The sequence below is a fragment of the Sapajus apella genome, unplaced genomic scaffold (genome assembly GCF_009761245.1).
Source record: "Sapajus apella isolate SASKATOON/1434 unplaced genomic scaffold, GSC_monkey_1.0 scaffold62, whole genome shotgun sequence".
Classification (NCBI taxonomy): domain Eukaryota; kingdom Metazoa; phylum Chordata; class Mammalia; order Primates; family Cebidae; genus Sapajus; species Sapajus apella.
The window spans coordinates 18198305-18221228 of record NW_022437002.1 but is presented as its reverse complement, the minus strand read 5'-3'; the positions used below and the strand labels follow the sequence as shown (position 1 = coordinate 18221228).

General features: G+C 42.5%; 1 protein-coding gene across 6 annotated transcripts in view; it reads left to right on the top strand.

Moving 5' to 3' along the window:
* The first annotated feature begins 14123 nt into the window (after positions 1–14123).
* The window catches only part of PIK3R3 (phosphoinositide-3-kinase regulatory subunit 3), a 93596-nt gene continuing 84795 nt past the window's right edge, over positions 14124–22924 (top strand). Inside the window, exons 1-2 of one of the 6 annotated variants that reach the window (XM_032247429.1) lie at positions 14124–14375; positions 15199–15308. In XM_032247429.1, coding sequence (XP_032103320.1) covers positions 15203–15308 — 106 coding nt within the window. In that variant the 5' untranslated portion in view covers positions 14124–14375; positions 15199–15202. The other 5 variants (XM_032247427.1, XM_032247428.1, XM_032247430.1 and 2 more) reach the window with 5 other exon arrangements.

Below are 22924 nucleotides of genomic sequence, written 5' to 3'. Positions count from 1 at the left end.
CCATGGCAGATCATTATGACCCCAACCATGAGTACAGAATTGGAGAGAGGAAAGATGGGCAGGAAAGGTATATGTTAGAAAAGGTATATGTTGGATTACACCCAAGCCAAATGTGTGTGTGTGTGTGTGTGTGTGTGTGTGTCTGTGTGTGTTTGTGAGAAAAGTTGGAGGGGAGGGGAGCTGTCCCTAAAAAAAATACTGAAGGCATCCCAAGGGAGAGAACTGGAGCCTCCTCTAAAGGAGACAGCTTCAAGACCTGATTGATGAGGTTGTAGAGAACATTTGACATTTTTGGCTGCCTAGCTTCTGAACACTCTTCCCATTTTGGAGGACTGCCAAATCAGACGGGAGGCAGGGCCCATAAACTCTGATACGATATTGAGTACGTTGCAGAAGATGCAATAATAAAACAAAGTGAAATTTTTAGAATTTTGGGCTGCCTATTAAGTTCAAAATCTCTAACTGGAGGTATAATGTATAGACTGAAAATGGGTGAGGAAAGTCACAGTGACTGACCAAAATAATTTACCTCTGATGGCAGAACCCATGAAAAAAGCTGCATCCCTGCTTCTGTTGCATTTGGTCAGCATTAGGGTTCAAGAGGAAGCCCTCTCCCAGGTAATACTCTAGGATCTTTGGGGAAAAGGGAGAAAACTGGACAGTAGTTCAGAGGGCAAAGGGAACTTAGGATTCTTGGGCTGCAAGTAATAGAATGTAGTTGAAGCCTCCTTAGATAAACAATAAATTTATATAAGTACCCCCATTAGACATGAAAAAGAGGGACTCCTGCCCTGGGCCCCATGTCTAGAGGGCCCTGCTTTGGCTTTTCCCTGAGAGAAGCCTACCTCTCCTCATAGGATGAGAAATCCATATGGCCAATGGCTTCTCCACCCAGATAAGTATTCCTCTTATCTCACCTCCCTCTTCTCAACTATGCCCAGTGTCCTGAGCCCTGGAATTCTCTGCCCAAATGGACTTTAGCCTGTTTCTAGGAATTACATGGGCCTTTTCCCTGAATCCATTCTCCTAAGGACAGCATTGTCAGTATCAGCACCTTTAGACCCAAGAAGTGGTTAAGGGACAGCTATTTGTAAGGAGACTGATATCGTTTGTATGTGGTTTATTCCCATCAAAAGCCATGTTGAAAATTGATCCCCCCCCCAAAAAAAAAACTAAACTAAACTAAACTAAACTAAACTAAAATAAAATAAAATAAAAAAAGAAAATTGATCCCCAACGTGGCAGGGTTGGGAGGTAGGGACTAGTGGGAGGTGTTTGGGTCATGGAGGAAGATTGGTCACAGATAGATTAATGCCCTCCTGTAGGGGTGAGTGAGTTCTTGATCTCATGAGAATAGACAAGTTAAAAGAGCCTTGTTTCCTTAGTTTCTTTCTCTTGCTTCCTCTCTCACTATGTGATCTCTGTACATGCCAGCTGCCCTTCCACGCTGCACCATGAATGGAAGCAGCATGAGGCTCTCACCAGATGTGGTTGCCCAATTTTGTACTTTTCCAGCCAACAGAATTAGTCAAAATAAGCACCTTTTTAAAAAAAATTATCCAGCCTCAGGTATTCTGTTATAGCAACACAAAATGGACTACGACAGGGACGGATGGAAGGAGTTTGGACATGTACACAAAGACTCCCCTGACAGTCTCACAGTGCAGAATAGAGCCAAGGCAGGAAGAGAAAGGGGTCAGTTCTCTGCCTCCCATCTCCCCCGTGTTTTGTCAGAACACTTTACTTTTTATTTAATCTGTGAATTCTAAATTTCAACACATTTTTTTTTTTTTTTTTTTTGAGACGGAGTTTTGCCCTTGTTGCCCAGGCTGTAGTGCAATGGTGCTATCTCGGCTCACCAGAACCTCCGCCTCCCGGGTTCAAGTGATTCTCCTGCCTCAGCCTCCCAAGTTGCTGGAATTACAGGCATGTGCCACCATGCCTAGCTAATTTTGTATTTTTAGTAGAAATGAGGTTTCTCTGTGTTGGTTAGGCTGGTCTGGAACTCCTGACCTCAGTTGATCTGCCCACCTCGGCCTCCCAAAGTCCTGGGATTATAGGCGTGAGCCACTGTGCCAGGCCTCAATCTAGTTTTCCAAGTTTGCATGAAGATATATTTGGCAAGATAAGACAATTGAGGTTTTTTGTTTTTTTGTTTTTTCAGATGGAGTCTCGCTCTGTTGCCAGGTTGGAATGCATTGGCTGCAACCTCTGCTTCCTGGGTTCAAGTGATTCTCCTGCCTCAGACTCCCAAGTAGCTGGGACTACAGGCATGCACCACCATGCCCAGCTAATTTTTGTGTTTTTAGTAGAGATGGGGTTTCACCATGTTGGCTGGGATGGACTTGATCTCTTGACCTCATGATCTGCCCGCCTTGGCCTCCCAAGATGCTGGGATTACAGATGTGAGCCACCTCGCCTGGCTGAGAATTGAATATTTTTTATTTAATGATTTGCCTGATTTGAAACTTTTAAGTATTTTGACATATGGTATGTGGGCCTCCATTTATACTCTTGTCTTGGGTCCTGCAAATGTTAGGTATAGGCCTGACCTTAGTATAGGAACCAAGCTGGGCCTTAAGAAGCTCTATACTCAGGAAATTGATGACTGCTTGTATTCTTTCCATTCCTCATCCCTGCTCCTTTCAGAACATTTCCTTCATACTTCCTTGGCTTTCTGAAGACTAGCTTCCTTTGCAACTCAGCCCTCAGGGTGGACATGGCCATAACTAGCTCCAGAGATTGATTCCATGTTATAGGTCCAAGCCCCTGAAGAGCTAAGATCTTGTTTTAAGTACTATTTCCAAATATTTGTGAAAGAAACTCTAAGCAACTCAGCTTGGACCCTATCAGCTATGGCCAGGGACACAGTCATATACAAATTGAAAAGGGGGACATCATGGTGAACTGGCCAGAGATATTAAAAAGTAGCCACTACAGCCGGGTGTCGTGGATCACACCTGTAATCCCAGCACTTTGGGAGGCCAAGGTGGGTGGATCTTGATCAGGAGTTCAAGACCATCGTGGCCAACATGGTGAAACCCCATCTCTACTAAAAATACAAAAAATTAGCCAGGCGTGGTGGCAGGCACCTGTAATCCCAGCTACTCAGGAGGCTGAGGGAGAGAACTGCTTGAACCCAAGAGGTGGAGGTTGCAGTGAGCCAAGATAGTGCCACTGCACTCCAGCCTGGGCAACAGAGCGAGACTCCGTCTCAAAAAACAAAAGAAAGAAAAAAAAAGTAGCTACTACAATGATAGATACCAGAGACTGGGAAAGGGGGTGTGGGTGGGATGGGTGATGAAAAGAGATTGGTTAACAGTGAGATAGAAAAATGTAAGTTTTAATGTTCATTAGCAGAGTAGAGATACAAGTAACATATATTTTAAAGTAGCTAGAAGACTCGAAATATTCCCAACACATAAAAATGATAAATACTCAATGTGGTCAGGCACAGTAGCTCACATCCATAATTCTAGCACTTTGGGAGGCCGAAGTGGGAGGATTGCTTGAGTCCAGGAATTTGATACCAGCCTGGGCAATATAATGAGACCCTGTCTCTACAAAATAAACTTTTTTCTTAATTAGCTGGGCATGGTGGCATGTGCCTATAGTCCCAGCTACTGGCACTGGAGGGCAGGGGTGGTGGTAGGGAGGGCAGAAGTGAGGGGATCACTTGAGCCTATGACGTCGAGGTCAGGGCTGCAGTGAGTTGTGATCACACCACTGCACTCCAGCCTGGGTGACATAGGGAAATCGTCTCAAAAACAAAACAAACAAAAACCACTCCACGTGATGGATACCCTAAATACCCTGACTTGATCATCTCACATTGTATATATGTAACAAAATATCACATGTAACCGATAAATATGTAAAGTATTATTTATCAATTTTGAAAAAATAAACACAAAAAAAGTATCTACTACAATGGAGCAACTGACCAGCTTGGGTCATTGATCGACTCACACCCTTAGGCCTTAACCCATAAGCAATGCTCTTGGTGCTAGCGGAGCTACCCAGTGAGGGCCTGGAAATGAATGAATCACATGCAGAAGCAAAGGAGGAAAATACTACCAATGAAGGGAGAGATTCTGCACAAGAAAGGCTATAATCTCATTATTGAGTGGCCCATTATTTAGGGTGGGGACATGCTGGTTACCTAATCGCTCATCACGTGTGGCCTTGTCTACCTTCTAATCATCTCTCACATCTACATAAATCTACACAGGACTCTTGATCATTTGTCCATGTTGTTGCAACGTTTTCCAAGTCTTCAAAGTTTGCCCCTTCAATCCATTCTGCAATCTGATGATTCTCAAATCTGATCACAACACTCTTTCGCTTAAAACTCTTAAACACCCCCCATTGCTTGAGCATAAAGTACGCATTCCTATCTTGACTTACAAGCCTCTTCATGTTTACCCTGTAGCTTCATCCCTCACCACCCTTTACCTCCTTCAACATTAGGCCACCCTGCAATTACTTTAATGTCCCCAAAGAGCCATGTGTTTTCTTCTGGGGCTTTGTACATGCTTTCTTCCTGTCTGGCCTATATTTTCATCTGGTTCTGTCACCTAACTAGAAAAGGAACTACTCGGATACGATGATTTTGAAGCATTTGTGTGGCACCCAGTAGGCATTTGGTTGGACAGGAGAGGGGATAGGGCTGGTTTTAGCAGGCCGAAGAGAATGCCATCCAGAGGTTAAATCTAGTAATTAGCTTTCAACTCCAGCAAAGACATGCTTCCTCAGAAAGGAAGGCAAGGAAGCAAGAACGGGTACAGGTTCATAGGCTCTTTAAGGGATGAATGAAAGAAAGGGAGTGTTATGCCTGTTGGTTTCTGTGAAGTAAAAGGCGAGGTCAAATTTACTGATCTGATGGTGGAAGGCAGTCATTTGAGATGAGTAGTGAAGGTCTGGAATATCAGAAGAAGCAGATACAGGATGAGCCAAAGGAATCCCAATTATGACCAGAGACCAGCCCAGACCTAAGTTGGTAAACTTGGTTTTTCTTTACCTAAGCCCAACTGCCTGGGCATAAGAGCAGAAGCAGACTGTTGTTTTGGCCTGGGATTTGGCTTTGGCTGGGTGACTCTTTCAGAAAGACAGGAGAGAGACAGTTGATGACATTGGGAGAAAATGGTTTAAAAGATTCACCTTGGGGTTAGGTTTCTGGTTTCTAGAACTAGAGCTAGTCTAAGACAAAGTTTCATAGGTTTGAGCACTATATTTAGTGTGAGTTACGGTCATTTATTGGGAAGAATGGCCCTTTATTCTAAAAATTATATCATCTCTACATCTTGATTTTAAAATGTGTTTGAAAAAATTAAATTATGGTATTGTATTTTCCTAGGGCTGCCATAATAAATTACCACTAACTGGGTAGCTTAAAGCAACAGAAATTGGCCAGGTGCAGTGGCTCATGCCTGTAATCCCAGCACTTTGGGAGGCCAAGGTGGGAGGATGCCTTGACAAGAGTTCAAGATTACTCTGGGGAACATAGTGAGGCCTCATCTCTATAAAAAATAAAAAGTAGCCAGATGTGGTGGCACATACCTGTGGTCCCAGTTACTCAGGTGGCTGAGGAGGGAGGACTGCTTGAGCCTGGGAGTTCAAGGCTGCAGTAAACCGTGATCACGCCACTGCACTCCAGCTTGGGTGACAGAGTAAGACTCTGTCTCAAAAAACGAACAAACAAACAAAAAAGTTTATTTAGCTGGGCATGGTGGTGCATGCCTGTAGTCCCAGCTACTCAGGAAGCTGAGGCAGGAGAATCACTCGAACCTGGGAGATGGAGGTTGCAGTGAGCCATGATTGCGCCACTGCACTCCAGCCTCGGCAACACAGCGAAACTCTGTCTCAGAAAAACAACAACAACAAAAAAAAACAAGGTTATTGCCGGGCGCGGTGGCTCAAGCCTGTAATCCCAGCACTTTGGGAGGCTGAGGCAGGTGGATCACGAGGTCAAGAGATCGAGACCATCCTGGTCAACATGGTGAAACCCCGTCTCTACTAAAAATACAAAACATTAGCTGGGCATGGTGGCGTGTGCCTGTAATCCCAGCTACTCAGGAGGCTGAGGCAGGAGAATTGCCTGAACCCAGGAGGTGGAGGTTGCGGTGAGCTGAGATCGCGCCATTGCACTCCAGCCTGGGAAACAGGAGTGGAACTCCGTCTCAAAACAAAACAAAACAAAACAAAACAAAAGGTTATCATCTCATAATTTTAGAGGCCAGAAGTCCAAAACAAGGGGTTGGCAGGGCTGGTTTCTTCTGAGGCTCTGAAGGAGAATCCACTCCATGTTTCTCTTTTAGTTTTTGGTGGTTGCAAGCAATTCTTCGTGTTCCTTGCCTTACAGATACTATCACTTCAACCTCTATTACTGTCTTCCCATTGCCTTCTCATCTATGTCTCCAACCTCTGTTTTTCTAATAAGGACACACTGATCATTGGATCTAGCATCCACCTTAAATCCAGGATGATCCTATCTCAAGATCTTTAATTTAAGTATATCTGTAAAGGCCCTCTTCCAAATACGGTCATGTTTAGAGCTTCCAGGACTTAGGAGTTGGACATATCTTTTTTTGGTATTACTATTCAGCTCATTAAAGTAGTATTAGTGGTAATTTTTCCCCAATGTCTGTGCTTGACCAGAAAAAACAAATGTTGGGGGTTAGGGTAGGTCAAAGAGAGTAGTCTATCAGAATTAAGATTTCAGGGACGGGACAGAGTGTGGTGGTGACTCACGCTTATAATCCCAGCACATAGGAGGCTGAGGCAGGAGGATAGCTTGAACCCAAGAGTTCCAGTCCAGCCGGTGCAACAGAGGGAGACCCTGTTTCTACAAAAAATAAAAATAAAAAATTAGCCAGGTATGGTGGTGTGCACCTGTGGTCCCAGCTACTTGGGATGCTGAGGCAGGAGGAATGCTTGAGCCCAGGAGGGCGAGGCGGCAGTGGGCCATGATCACACCAGTGCATTCCAGTTTGGGTGAGAGAGTGACACCGTTCCTCCTGCTGCCCCCCAAAGATTTCAGATGAGGAGCAGTTCATAGGTATGACAGATTTGTCTGGTTCTTGTCTGCAGGGTCCTGGGAAACTCAGCAGAAACACCAACAACATGCTTCTATGTCAGGGTAGGATACTGGGCTAGATTCCTCCATCGTCTTTAAAAGATATGATCCAAGTGGCATGTTTCAGTTGTATTTAGGGAACAGAGTTAGAAGTCAACGCCGCAAGAACAAAATCAGCGAGGAGTGTGAGGTTAAGACTCAGCAGTCAAGGATGCCAGGAAGAAGCTGAGAGAGTACGGCTGCTGAAGAGGAAAGATGAGGAAGTAAATAATGGGTCCTCTCTTGTCCTGATCTTATGGTCTCAGGGAAAGTTAGTCAGTTTAGAAACACGTGGGTCAGTCCGGGTATGGTGGCTCACGCCTATAATCCCAACACTTTGGAAGGCCAAAGTGGGTGGATCCCCTGAGGTGAGGAATTTAAGACCAGATTGGACAACATGGTAAAACCCTGTCTCTACTAAAAATACAAAAAAATTAGCCAGGCATGGTGGTGGGCACCTGGAATCCTAGCTACTTGGGAGGCTAAGGCAGGAGAATCACTTGAACCTGGGAGGCAGAGGTTGCAGTGAGCTGAGATTGCATCATTGAACTCTAGCCTAGGTGACAGAACAAGATTCTGTCTCAAAAAAAAAAAAGAAGCACATGGTCAGCAAAACTGTTCACGTAAGTCTCCCTTACTAGATAGCGGGTTCATAAAGGGCAGAAATAGTATCTTACTGAGTACTCAGCATAAGATCTGACCCATGGGAGGGACTCAGTTGAATTAAACTGAAAGAGCTTGTCATTTTGAGCTGTTCTTCCTGTTTACAATTAATATTAATCTACTTTAGCACAATTATCATATTGCATCTTTGATATATGTGATGGCCAATTATATTTTTTATATGAAAATATATTGCATTTGAACATATACTCCTGTGACATAATTTAGAATTTCATACATTGACATCAAGAGGGGAGAGAGTCTTGAATGAAGTTTGGAGAATAGTAGTGATCTTCACTGAATGTCTCCTTGCAAGAAGCGTAAGATGAGCAAAGTGAAAGGCAGCCTCTACCCTTGGAAGAAAATCACTGTGAGTGTATCATTTTTCAATCAAATGCTCAAAGCTATCATGCCTTTTACATTCCATGCTGTACTTTCTTACTCAAGTGGTGATCTTTAAACCCTAGAAGTCACACCATTTTCCCAGATTTCAAGAATGATGCCCCTGCAGAAGTGTTTGGGGAGGCTGAAGGACTTTGTTTTTGAGACAAGGTCTCACTCTGTGCCCAGGCTGGGAGCAGTGGCACAACCTTGGCTCACTGTAGCCTTGACTTCCCAGGCTAAAGTGATCCTCCAACCTCAGCCTCCCAAGCAGCTTGGCACCACCACACCTAGCTGAGTTTTAAATTTTTTGTTGAGACAGGGATCTCCATATGTTGCTCAGGCTGGTCCTGAACTCCTGAGCTTAAGGCTGAGGCAGAAGGATCAAGGCACAATGTCACCATGCTTGGTCTCTTTATCTTTTTAAACCAAAATTGTCCAATAAGGGAACTGGACTGATACTGCCCTCTAACAACGAAACATATAAAACGTTTTTTTTTTTTTAAGATTTGAAACCTGTGGAACTACAGGGCGATTATTGGACATTCCAGAAAGAAGGCAGGAACTACAGATTGCTTAAAACTATTGAAATAATGACCACAGGAAGTGAGTATACTTTAAAGCCCTATATGGTGATTATTTCAGAAAAAAGCTGATCTGGAAAATGAAACCAGTTTCTCTTCTAGCTGCTGAGATTCCCTGAATTTCCTACAAACTGTTTGGAATTTTGCAAACAATTCACAGCTGATAAAATAAAACAGCAGGGGAACTGTGTCTGTGGTGAAGACTCTAGGGACAGCCAGCAGGAGGGAAAGGTCATTGTCTGTCCCTCTTGGTTCCTGTAGCCAAAGAACTGTACAAGTTTTTGGTTTTCTTTTTGTCCTTTTAAGTAAACGAAGTCAGCTGAAGACCTACAGAAAGGATTACTAGGGTAACTTGAACTTGACTCCCTGGAGCCTACTTGGAGAGTGTACTTGCAACTTTTGCTTATTCACTCAAAGAATATTCACTGGCTACCCACTGTGTGCCAGGCCTTGAGCTGGGAATTGATGGTTAAAGAACTATGCGGAACTATTGTTGTCCAACATGAGGAACTCTAAAGAGTAGGAGGAGAGACCTGGAAGCAAACACTTTGGACATGGCATGCCAAGGGATGTGCAGAAGCCAGCACAGGGGGCTGTGTGAGGACAATGTGTAAGATCAGATGCAGAGAAGTAGGAGTTTGCCACTTTTTAGTGGAGTCAGCTTTCAACAAAACTTTTTCAGGCTTTCAGTTAATCATATAAATTGGGAAAACTGAGAAGTAAAGGACCATGTATTTAAAGCAGGTGCATGCAAGTTTGGGGCAGCCAAGTGTCACCTCTTCTAAGGAAGCTTCTACTCACCTGCACGCAGTTAGAGATCATCACTGTCTTTGGGGTTCCCATGGTACTTTGTCAAGTTCTTGATGATAGCGCTTATCACATCTTTATTTATTCCTCTGTTGGTCCCTCCTCTATGAATTCTGGACTCAATGTTAGGGACTCAGTCTTACTCATTTTTGTATCCTTAGTGTTTGGAAGCATCAAGAAACACTTGCTGTGAATGAATGGGAGAGGAAGGCTGTGTGGTGCAGTGGGAAAGGCAATGAACTGGCAGTCAAGACATGGGGCTTTAATCCTGGCTCTGCAACTTTGAACAAGTCCCCTCACTGCTCTGGGTCTCAATTTCCTCATCTGTAAAAGGAGAATAAAAATACAGCCTTCCTCCCCAGGGTTATGGAGACTAAAGGAGGTAACAGAGCTTCACCAGCTGCCTGCCCTGTTTGTGCCCTGCCCTCCTGAAACAGCCAGGACTATTGTTCCTGCCATTTGGATCTCATTTGTGCTCTCTCTCATGGTGAGAGCTGAGCTGAAATCTGTTGCCACAATTGTTGGAGGGGAAGTTTGCAGTAATGGCATACATATCATCCAGTTGGCCCCTGTGTTACTAAAACGGCAGACCTCAAAAGCAGGGAGCATGTCAAGTTAGAAAGAGATTTGTTTCTTTTGTGACCTCTAAACCCGAAAGAGGACCCAAAGTGGGAAGAGTGAGGCAGAGCAGATCTACATCACTTGCAGAGGGGTGTAAGCGAGGCCTCAAACATTGTCTTCTAAGCCCTGGAATTTAGCAACATCTAGAGGAATGCCACTTCAATGAAGTCTACTCATTCATATCATGTCATAATTTCTCAGTGCCTTGGGTTGGATGATGAACTCTATTATGGGTATTCAAGGCTAAGAAAGATGAGAAGTAAAAAATTGCAAATGCCAAATAAAGTAATGCCATTTGGAAAAAATGGAAAATCACAATTGTAGACACTGCTGTCTCAAGAGATGACTATCAATTTCCAGGTAAGATGTCTTTCCAGAAGATCCACTAACATTGTTCTTTGTACACTGTAAAGGCAAACTTTTCCATCAAAACTTGGTATATCTTCTACTTAGAAGTCATGTGTCTGGGGAGGTCCTAAAATCTGCAACCGATAATTTGTAGTGCTTTCTGGGAGTTGCATTTACTAAGTGAGTTTATTTAATTGCACGGACTGGGCCTTATCACAAGACAAGACGTCAAGGGAAGATGATGACAGAAGAAAAAAAAGAAGGGATTGAGGCCAGTAGAATCCCTACCCAAAGGCTAAAGTCAGTCCTGGTGTTAATGCTAGTGACCTTAAAAAAAAAAGTATGTTTCCACTTTGCAAGGCTTTTTTTTTTTGAGATGGAGTCTCGCCCTGTCGTCCTGGCTGGAGTGCAATGGTGCGATTTTGGCTCACTGCAACCTCTGCCTCCCGGGTTCAAATGATTCTCCTGCCTCAGCCTCCCGAGTGGGTTTACAGGTACCTGCCACCACACCCACCTAATTTTTGTATTTTTAGCAGAAACAGGGTTTCACCATGTTGGCCAGGCTGGTTTAGAACTCCTGACCTTGCGATCCACTGCCTCGGCCTCCCAAAGTGCTGGGATTACAGGCGTGAGCCATTGTGCTCGGCTTCATTTTGCAAGGCTTTTAAAAAATACTGTGTGCTCAGATGGCACCTTTAATCATGAAGAACTTCTGGCTGAGTTCCAGACTGATTCTGCTGGCACAGAGAACTCTGAGATCATACCCTATATTCAGAGCACAGGAGAAATATTTCATCCATCTCTAAAATAAAGAGGAGAAATGAAGCATGTTTGAACAGTTGCAGAATAAAACCATATCAGGGTGAAAAGTGAAGGGCATCCTAGCCATTTGGAGTTACAGAAAAGTACTATTAATTCTAAATACTTAAGTGACACATTTTTTTCATTCTGAGTGTTTCACTATAAACTAAGCAGCTTGTATAAATCTATTTCACAGATATATAAATGAAGGCAGACAGATTTCATGATTTACCTAAGACTACTTCAAATTAAAAAAAAAAAAACGAAGAAAGGAGGTGAAGGAAAACAAGCAGCTCCCAAAGTAGCAGGTTGTGACCCAGGAGTTTGAGTGCTTAGAGCTGAATTTAATCTACACCCAGGCCAAATATAATTCTCCAACTTGGAAGTGGTTCAGGACACCCGAGCTAACATTTTTTACCTTTGCCAAAGAGCCTGGGGCAGTTTGGTGACAAGCAATCACAACATCACTTCTATTTCTCAATAGAAAGAAAGACTAGCATCATCTGACAGGTGCTTTCCCGCATAGTCAGGCACTGGTTTAAGCTGATCCGAAGAAAGTGTGCTTCCCCTTGATTCATCATTGCCTCTTGCAGCACTTATTCTCTTGAGATCTATTCAAAGGTCTATTTAAGTTGGACAGTTGGGTCATACAATTTTAGGTGGCAAGATTGAATCACATCTTTACTCCATGTGTCAGCCTTGAGCACTTGATTATATATTGTGCTTCGACTTCACTCCATCCCTCAAAGCCTTAGTTGTGGGGAAAGACTGGGCGATTGCTCTGTGTATTCGAAACTGAAACTCCCCCAACTAAATGCTGAAAAGTGGTCTAGGGAAAAGGTGCTGTGGAAATCTAAAAGCCATTATCTTTTCCACACTTCCTCTCTCTTCACCCTCATTTTGTTTGGGAATGCACAGGAATACCCGTGAACAAAAATAAACCAACCTACCCTTGACTGTTCTGTTTTTTGAGTTATCAAACTTGAGTACTTCTGGCTCCCAGATATGCTGAAGTAGAGACTGCTGGGAAGGCAGTCACAAAATACAGTTGATCTTCCAGTATCTTTTACCTGTAAGGAATGGTTCAGGAGATTATAATTAATGAGTCCTGCCTCAAAGTTGAACTCATATTTGGAATTCAGAAATATAAGAAAGCATGCAAGAATCCTGGTGTGTCTGAGGTCAGGAGATTGAGACCATCCTTGCCAACACTGTGAAACTCTGTCTCTACTACAATACAAAAAATTAGCCGGGCGTGATGGTGCACGCCTGTACTCCCAGCTACTCTGGAGGTTGAGGCAGGGGAATCACTTCAACCTGGGAAGCAGAGGTTGCAATGAGCCAAGATCACGCCACTAAACTCCAGCCTGGCAACAGAACAAGACTCCAAAAAAAAAAAAAATAATAATAATAATAATACTGGTGTGCTTTCTTAGCTCAACCCTGTCCATCCATACTTTCTGGCCCTTTTTAACCACTCTATGCCCACTTCATATACATTTTGACTGTCTGCCCTCAGGAACTGTCTCAACTGAGTCAAGGCACCTTTAAGGAAGACAGAACCACCTTAGGAGGCAGAGGGTGAAACGTGGCAACTCTTCTACAGGCGAATCAATAAAGCAGACATGCTCAGGGTAGGTTTTGCTAGGGCTTAAATCAGGTTGTCAACTCAAACACAATGGGCTTTGTTACTCCTATGTAAAGAGGAAATGGAGCAGTTTTTGGCCTCCTCAGACTGTATTGTAGGGTATACAGGATGGCAATTCCAGGCACAATCTTTAGAAGACAGAATTCTACTTTTAGCTATTCAGTGTGCCCCAGCAAGTTAATTAGCTGTTTCTGAAATGCATGGAAATACTCAGCATTTTCATAGTGAAGCCAATCTCCTAGATTTAAACTTTGGGGGTAGGAATGAGTATATGAGGAAGGGGTCTGTTAGGGAAACAGAATAAACAGAATAGAGCCCTTTTGGTGAGAGATTCCAACACTTGCGATTTATCTCAGAAATTACACATGCACTGTAATTCCAAGACTTTTTTTTTTTTTTCTGGTTTGAGCACTCGAGCTGGAGGGCTTGCTGAGTTGCCTCAATATTTTCGGCATGGGGTTCAAAAGTCCTTGGGAAGGAAGCAGAGAGGAACTGCGAAATGCCTCCCTCAGAAATGCCCAATTGCTCAAGGGGAGAAGGAGGGAGTGGGCTCAGGTAGCAGCCAGGAAGGTTGCAGGGGCCACGGTCACATCCTCTCACTGAGCGGTAAGGTTCCTGCAAATGGGTTTGGGGACCATTGCTTTGACAACTTATCAAGGGTGCAGGGAGGGCCGTCCCAGCAAGGTGAAGAGGTCTATAGGAAAGGAGTCTGCCCAGAGACATCCTAAGGACCTGAAGAGCGCGCAACCTGCCAAGTGACCATATGCGCCCCCACTGTGTCCACTCCCCTCCCCCGCGGCCAGTCTCCGGGCAAAGGCGTCTCACACAGGTCCTCCCCGGCTCCTCTCCTCACTCGTCCGGGCGGACTGAGCCGCGCCGGGAGCCCCGCCTGTCTCCGGGCAGCTTAAGCCCCCGAGAGCTCGCCCAGCCTGTCAGTAACCGCCGTTCGCGTTTTCTTTATTTCTTTCTTTTTTTTCCTCCTCTTCTTTTCTTTTCCCCTTCTGCCTTTGTCCCGCTTAGTAACTGGGCTTTGACCAATCGCCGCCTTACCGGCCGGCGCCGGCTATCTCCTGATTGGCTCGCTTGGGGCGCGCAGCCGTCTCCCGCTCCTTCGCAGGAGCAAGGCAGACAAAAGACGCAGGCTCCAGGCTCCGGCAACCGGCCTCAGCCAATCACCACTCACCTTGTCTGTCTCCCCCCTCGCCGCTCCCTCCCCGCCTGGCTCGCGTGCTCCCGGTACTGACTCCTGGAGTGCGGCCAGCGCCCGGACCGTACCATTCTGATTGAGGCTGGGGGAAAGCGCGGATGGCTGATGGGGAGCCGAAGCCTAGAGAGCGGTGGGGAGATCTGAAAGTCGAGATGGAGGGCAGGGTTTTGACCATATTCTCAGGCACCTGACAGAATCCCGGTACATCGAGGCGGGGCAGCATGGAAGGGGTGGTGGTGATGCCTGCTTTCCCCCCTCCCGGCGCGGTTGGGTGGCGCCTCAGCGGGTGGGCAGCGTGGGGCGGGGAGGGTGTCCTCTCCGCGCCGTTAAAATGAAACTATAGTGGCTGGAGTCAGGGCAGGGCTTCAGGGTAGCCGGTGCAGGCGGGTTGCATTTTTAGACCCTGGCGGGGCGCCCAAACGAGCCGAACTGACTGGACTTTCCAGCCGGTCCCATTCCCGAGGTTGCTGCAGCTTCGGTTCCGAGCCCGACCGGAGCAGAGCCCGAGTCCCAGCCCCTGGAGGATTCGCTCTCTGCAGACCAGTGGGACCCCGAAACTTGAACGCAATTTCCAACCCCCTTTTTATGCCTTCCTTTGTCACTTTCCCGGCTTTCTCCCAACGTGTTCTTTTTTTCCTCTTCATTCTCCCTGCTCGGAAGAACACAAAAGTGGCTTCCGAGAAAAGATTTGGAGGCGGTGGGAGCTCTTCTCTCCTGAGAGCGGCTGTGTAGAAAGGATTTTTGGGAAGCCGCTATTTAACACCTCTGCCCTCGGTCCCCCAAGCCTCTCTGTAACCCTCTGAGGAGAAAGCCCGTAGCTTGAAAGTTCGGGGGCATTTTGTTGGGTGCTATAGGAGAGGGGGAGGTCCCTGTTCTGGTAGTTTGGCTGGACTAGTACTGGCCGTTGGAAACCCCGAAGTACGTTTCCATGTGGATCTTTTGCAGACACATATTTTTAAATTTTTAAATATCAGATTAAAAATATATGCCTTCTATATATCTCCTGACGACCTGCCCCTGACAGCGCTATGTACAATACGGTTTGGAGTATGGACCGCGATGACGCAGACTGGAGGGAGGTGATGATGCCCTATTCGACAGAGCTGATATTTTATATTGAAATGGATCCTCCAGGTACTTGGGAGAAAAAAAAAGAATCTCGTAATGGGTCTCATTTGTATTTACCAAGAGCTTGGTGATGTTTTCAGGGCAGAAGTATTCCTGGGTGCGCTAGATTAGGGATGAGGGGAAGATTTGCAGTTACAGCTGCGGTAAAACTGCTGGTTTACTCGTTTAAAGTTTGCAGTTAGGACCCTGAACCTATTGTCCTGCGAAGGTGGGGGTGGGGGCTGGAAGTGGGGGTGGGAGGAGAGACCCCTTTTAAAAATTACCATTATTTTTTACTTTGCCTTTGCGTGTCGTTCAGGTTTTTCTTGTGCCCTCCACTTTATTTATTTATTTATTTTTCAATTAAAGACTCTTCTACCTGCAAAGGATGTTTTATATCCCGGGCTGGAAGCCAGTCTTCCCCTTTGGGCAAATTCTTGAAAGCTTGTCGTTTCATACGTTTGTCTAATTTGGTTCGTTGTGTTTTACCGCTTTTAACTTCTGAAACTGAGTTGCCTATGTGATTATTCATTGTTAGGCTCCCTTTTCTCTTGCAGAAACAAATGCCGGTTAGTGATTTTTTTAGGGATTGGGCGTTCGTATTCGGCTATGGTCTTAGTCTGAGGTTTTCCTTCTCAGAAGGTAGTTGCTCAGAGAGCTCTACGTGCAATATTATATTACTCTTTAATTTAATGATGATTTAACTTAATTTGTGGGATAGGGTTTAATATAACTTCAATTCCTAGAGTTAAAAAAAAATGAGGGAACCTTTCTCTTTCCTGTGAATATGTGATATCTACATATGTGTTCCTATACACATGACGTAAAGTATACATATATAGTAGTATATTTTTACTTCAAGCGTTGCGTGATGCTATTACAGACATTTTGTGTATCTGGTAGGAAAGGAAAAGGAAGGCAAAATGGAAAAGTTGGCTTTTTTTTCCTTTAAAGTCTACCTCATTTTATGATTATTAGCTGTCAGATTTTCTCAAACCCCGTTTGCAATTACAGATGGTGCTTTACGTAATGATTCTGGATAAGTAGAGGGCCTTTATGACTCCTTGTTTCTGTTGAGGATGAATTCTTTATGATTTTAAAACGCGTTATGGCTAAGCCTACAGAATAAATGTGTGTCATTGGGGAACCTCGATTATTATAAGACTATTTTTGGAAACGTTTGAAAGGATTTGAGCCATGCAAGTGGGAAGAAGTGTAACTGTCTTGTAGAAGGTATGTAGAAATCCTTTCCTGTGTCCTTGCAAACAGTAAATTATCCTGTTTTTTTTTTTAATTGGTCATAGTGTTATATGATGCTGTACTAAAAACTAATATTAAATAAACCTTTTTCACTCTTGATGATCACTTAGTATTTTTTTCTTTTCCTTCATTTCAGAGCCTTCTTTATTTGCTTTTATAATTATGACTGCAATCAGGATGCAGCTTTTTAGTGTTTTGCAAAGTTTGTAAGATTTGCCACCCATCTATTGTGTCTTTCCCCCTTTGTTTCCCCCTAATGGTAAAAGCATATTAGATACATTTGTCATACATGTGAATGGAAATTTAGTACATCACTGGTACTATTAGTGTAAAAAATAAGGTTAATAATTCTAGATTCCTGTTATAAGAATTATATATTCAAACTGCCTTAGAATTATACTGCATTATATAGTATCTTGCCTTGCAGACATACAAAGAGAATTTGTTGGGTGGGAGGTGAGTAGGGAGGAGTGGAGAAAATGAAGAATGCGCTATGGTTTAAATATATTAGCCTAGTAGAAAAATACTGGCCAAGTGGAGTCGAGTTGTCCAAAAATAATTTTAAGAAAAGTTGACTGTTATATGGAGATATGGGTCTTATAAAGTTTGTATAGAAAATTCTGATCCAAACTTTATTTTCGATGGAAATAAACTTTTAAATTTAAAATGTTCATCCTTGAATGAAATTGTGAATACTGAGATTCTATTGAGAATACTGAAAGATACATATGCTGTTCTTTAGTGCCCCTTTTGTAGCTTTAATGTAGAGTATGGTTAATTATTCCTAGTAGCTTTTTAAAATTGAAGCATACTTGAGTATGCTGAAACATTACCTATGAAGTGAATGGTTTTTCATGGAGATAGTGTGAATGTCAACCTTGTTTTATGTGATAAATTAAGTTTTCGAAACATTTAAAACTACATCATTGGTGAAGCTGTTGAACCTTGTTTTGTACATTTTTCCTAGCTCCCAACCCAGATCAAACTCTTATTATTTCCTTCCTGGACTGCTGTGATAGCGAACTAACTGCTCTCCCATTTCTACTCTGTTCAAGCCACGGTAATGTTAAGAGTATCATCTGATGATTTTTCTTACAATGGTAAATCTTCCAGTGGTTTAAAAACCTCCCAATGGCTTCCCTTTGCCTACCAAAAAAAAAAAAATCCCCCGATTGCATACCTTGTCATGTAAGTCCCTCTATTTTTGCTTCCAACCTAATTTTCTAGTTCATTCTCTTCCTGGAGTCTGTCATAAATTGTGTAGATGCAATTTTGTATTTGCTGTTCCTTGAATATATGCTTTTTTCCTCTTTCTGGGATGCCTTTCATTTGCAGTAGTCACATGTTGAAATCTTATATGTATGTGTTTTTAGGACCCAGGTCATTGGTGTCAGAATATGTTCTCTAAACCCTTCTGTTAAAAATCATCCCTCCTTCCTTTTGCCTCCCTCTTCTAGCGCTTCTTCCTCTTCTTCTTCTTCTTCTTCTTCTTCTTTTTTTTTTTTTTTTTGAGACAGTCTCACTCTGTTGCCCAGGCTGGAGTGCAGTGGCACGATCTTGGCTCACTGCAACCTCCGCCTACTGAGTTCAAGCGATTCTCCTGCCTCAGCCTCCTGAGTAGCTGGGATTACAGGCATGCACCACCACACCAGCTAATTTTTGTAGTTTTATTAGAGACAGGGTTTCACCAGGCTAGTCTCGAACTCCCAACCTTAGGTGATCTGCCCACCTCAGCCTCCCAAAGTGCTGGGCTTACAGGCATGAGCCACCGTGCCCAGCCTACTCTTTTAATGCTTCTCAGATGAAATTTTTTCCATTCTGTCTAGAGGAGCTACTGTAATATTTATGTATACTTCTCCCTATGAAATTGGCTTCTCACCTGGTCCTGAGCTTCTTAGCTTGCCCAGGGTCTTGCAAATAGTAGATAATTTGATCAATATATGTTGAATTAATAAATAAGGAGCATTGTTTCCTTCTAGTCTTTAGGTGCCTTTCTACTTAAGGTCCTTGCTCAACTCATTGCTTGGCTATTGCAACAGCCTACGGTTAAATAACTTTTGAATTAGACATTTGTTGACTTAGGGCCCTTAACTGTAATGGTGCCAGTATTTTTAATATTTTTTTCATCTTTATTTTATTTTCAAGACAGAGTCTCACTGTGTTGCCTAGTCTGGAGTGCAGTGGTGCCGTCTCGGCTCACTGCAACCTCCACGTCCTGGGTTCAAAGGATTCTCGTGCTTCAGGCTTCTGATTAACTGGGAGTACAGGCAAAAATTACCATGCCTGGCTAACTTTTGTATTTTTAGTAGAGATGGAGTTTCGCCATGTTGGCCAGGCTGGTCCTGAATTCCTTGCCTCAAGCAATCTGCCCATCTTGGACTCCCAAAGTGCTGGGATTACAGATGTGAGCCACCACGCCTAGCCTTTCATCTTAATTTTAGACTGAACCATAAATGCAAAATTTTATCTATTGCTTCTAGTGGCCTCAAAAACTATTTTTCAAAGAGGCTTCCCTCTAGCCTATCATTTCAATAACTAACATTATTATGCATCCTGAAGTTTTCTAATAACTGCATGGATTGGTGTATCTACTGTCATAGTAATGTGTCAATTGAATCCAAATGGGAGTTTAATGTGTTAATGTTTGTGTATTTTCCGGCAGCTGTAAATATACTGAACTGTTCAGATGAAACATAAAACTTTTTATTGTTGGCTATGTGTGGTGGCTCATGCCTCTAATCCCAGTGTGCTTTGGGAGCCCAAGGCAGGAGGATCATTTGAGGCCAGGAGGTCTGGACCAGAACACTTTGTAGAGATGCAATTTCTATAAAACAACAACAACAAAACTTCTATTGTAGAAATGTTAATATTGTAGTACAGAGAATTGCCTATAAGCATCTTTGTTAGTCTTGCTATGAATTTGGGAATTGGGATTATTCTGTAATAAAACTGGATAGAGGCCTCTCAAAGAGCCTCACCTTTGGTCTTTTGAGGATTAACTATACACAGCTGATCATAACTCATGCACAAAGGTTGTAGCTAGTGGTGTGTTAGCTCTGCACTTTAGTTTTGACATTGTCTTCATTTTAGGAAAATGTAATGAATTCCTTTTAAAATTAATGGATAATTCTTGTTTAAAATTGTTGGCTGTTTTTTGTTCTTACCTAGACAGACTTCTGAAATTATTATTATTTTTTGAGGCAAGGTCTGACCTTTGTTGCTCAGGCTGGAATACAGTGGTGTGATCATGGCTCACTGCAGCCTCAACCTCCTGGGCTCAAATGATTCTTCCGCCTCAGTCTCTTGAGTAGGTTAGACTATAGGTGCTTGCTACCACACCCAGCTAATGTTTTAAAAAATTATTTTTTGGTAGAGACAGGGTTTTGCCATGTTGCCTGGGCTGGTCTTGAACTCCTGGACTCAAGTGATCTGTCTGCCTCAGTCTCCCAAAATGCTGGGATTACGGGCATGAGTCATAGCACCCAGCCTGAAATTATCTTTCCTTCTGTAAATAATTAGAAAATGAAAAGTTTTGTTTGGCAAAATATGAATATAAGAAAGCCTAAAAAAGTGGTTCTCAATTGTTTTTGGTCTCAGTATCCCTTTTAGACTTAAAAAATTAGAGGACCTCAAAGAGCTTCTCTTTAAGTGGATTATATCTATTGATATTTGTAGTATTAGAATAAAACTGAAAAATTAAAATATATTGAATTCATTAAAAAATAATAAAGCATTGTACATGTGGCTTTTTTCCTTTTTCTTTCTTTTTTTTAAAGAGACAGAGTCTTGCTTTGTTTGTCCAAGCTGGTCTTGAACTCCTGGCTTAAGTGACCCTTCTGCCTCAGCCTCCCTCTGCCACCATGCCTGGCAAACATATGTTAGCATAACTTTTCTAAATGAAAAAAGTAACTATATTTTCTAAAAATCAAAAAGAGTTAGTGGGAAGAGTGGCATTGACATCTTTACTATCCAGCTTCATAGAAGACTTTTTTTTTTTTTTTTGAGACTGGGTCTCACTCTGTTGCCCAGACTGGAGTGCAGTGGCGTGATCTCAGCTCACCACAACCTCCACCTTCCAGGCTCACACAATTCTTCTGCCTCAGCCTCCTCTGTTTAAAGTTGTTGGCTGTTTTTTGTTTTAAAAAAACAGGGATTACAGGCACCCACCACCACGTGTGTGTGATTTTTGTATTTTTAGTAGAGACGGGGTTTCATCATGTTGGCCGGGGTGGTCTTGAGCTCCTGACTTCAAATAATCCACCATGTCAGCCTCCCAAAGTGCTGGGCCCGGCCAATAGAAGACATTTAAAGTCCCATGTCTGCTCCTGCATTCAGTCTGTTGAGATATTTACAGGTTATAAACCTCAGGTAAACTCCACTGTATAGTTATAAGAAAATGAGAGTGAAAATGGCAAATGTGTTAGTGATACTATGAAAATAGTTCTGACCTCTCGTACTCTCTGAAGGGCCTTAGGAATTCTGGATCACGTTTTGAGACCTATTAGTCTAGAAGTTAGACTGTATAGTTTGGTGGACAACCTGGTAAAGTATCTTCTGACTTTGAAGCCAGACACAAAAGTTGTTCTAAGAAACTTATTTGCTTACCCTGACGTACTTGGTATGTTAAACCCTGCAAAATTTAGATTAACATTTTGGTGGAAAACTGGTACACTGGCCCTATGGTTGGGAAAATATCTGCTGAGAGCTACATTGAAGAAATAGGTCATCTGCCACTTCATGATTCTTACTGTTAACAGGTTAAGTAGTCTTCTGTGGTTGAGTTTTTATTTTTAACCCTGAACATTTGGTTTCATCTTATATAAATGGTTCTCCTGTGTGTAGTAAGATGTTTCTTTTATGATCTAGGTGTCAGTTTTTAATGATATTGTTGTTTGGGACAAATGTTAATATAATCAAATGATGTAAAAGCCATGACAGTTTTTTTGTCTTCTTATTGAAAAAGATTAGTCATTGCCTTCATTTAATATGTTATAATGTATAGTGTATCCAACTATGTTTCACTAGAAGTATGGTGATTCTCCCATTTGATAATGCTTTTAAAATTTATTCTCATTGTTTTGATGCTGAATACTTTTGTATTTTTCTTAGAGTGTAGAAAAGATAGGACATGTTTATGATTGCCATTTTAACAAGATAGGTAGAAAAATATAAATGTATCTATGTGATATGATATACTTTTTTATTGGTATTAAAGGGGGAGACAGCCTGAGTGTAGTAGAAGGAACAGAGGCCTTAGAAATAGTTGACATAGATTGCAAAACTAGCTTTGCTTTTTATCCTGCCCAGTGTTACATGGCCAGTACTTAGCCTTCCTGTACATCTGTTTTTTGTGAAATTGAACTAATAATACCTACTTTTGCAGAGTTGTGGGGATTAAATGTATGTTATCAATATCTAGTATAGTATTTGACATATAGTATGTACCCAGTAAGTGTAGCTTGTATTTAGAGCTTATTATTGATAACATGTGATTATCCATGTCTACCTCTTTGGGCACTCTTGCAGTCAAAATCTTTGAGCTATTTTGCCCCATTCTTTTCCTTTCCAGTGTTTACTGGGGCCACATTTTATTCATTTTGTTTTTTGGAATTGTTCTCTAGGCTGTTTTCTAGTTAATAATATTTTATGAGTCTATGGAAATGTCAACTCAAGTCATCTTTTCCTTTTAGTTTCTGTTGCCCTTGTCCAGTTCCTCAATAACTCACCTTAGAAATGATTTGTAATGAAGGTAATAGTTGTTAACATTTGTTGAATAATTATTATAGTCCAAGAACTATCATAAATGCTTTTATATGTATTCTTTTAGCCACATAACAACCTTATAAAATTGGCACTATTATTATTTCACTTTACAGACAGGAAACTGAGACTTACTTTTAGTAACTTACCAAGTAGCAGAGCAGGTCTGTCTGCCTAACTAAAGTTCAGGTTCTTAACCAGTACCTCCTAACTGGTTGCTCTTTTTCTGATTTCTTCTTCCCCTTCTCTATAAGTTTGTCCTGAATTCTTCAGCCAGATTAGTTATTTTTATTGTTTTACTGTCCTTCCCAAAAATAATCAGCAGCTCTTCATTTCTTTTAAGTAGAGATCATCTTAAACTTGGCATACATGGTCTTTAGTAATATGGCACCAACTTGTATATTTATAACTTTATTTCTAATTTTCTATTCATATTTCTCTTCTAGTCTAATTTCTTCCAGCCCAATACCCTGATTATACCTTGCTCATTCCTATCTCCAAGCTTTTGCTTAAGCCGCTTCCTATGTAGAATATGCCCATCCAACCCTGATCTTTAAATCAAGATTCTGAGTCCCCCTTCCTTTTTAAAACTTTCTCCAAAAATTCTAGCACTGCACCCCTTT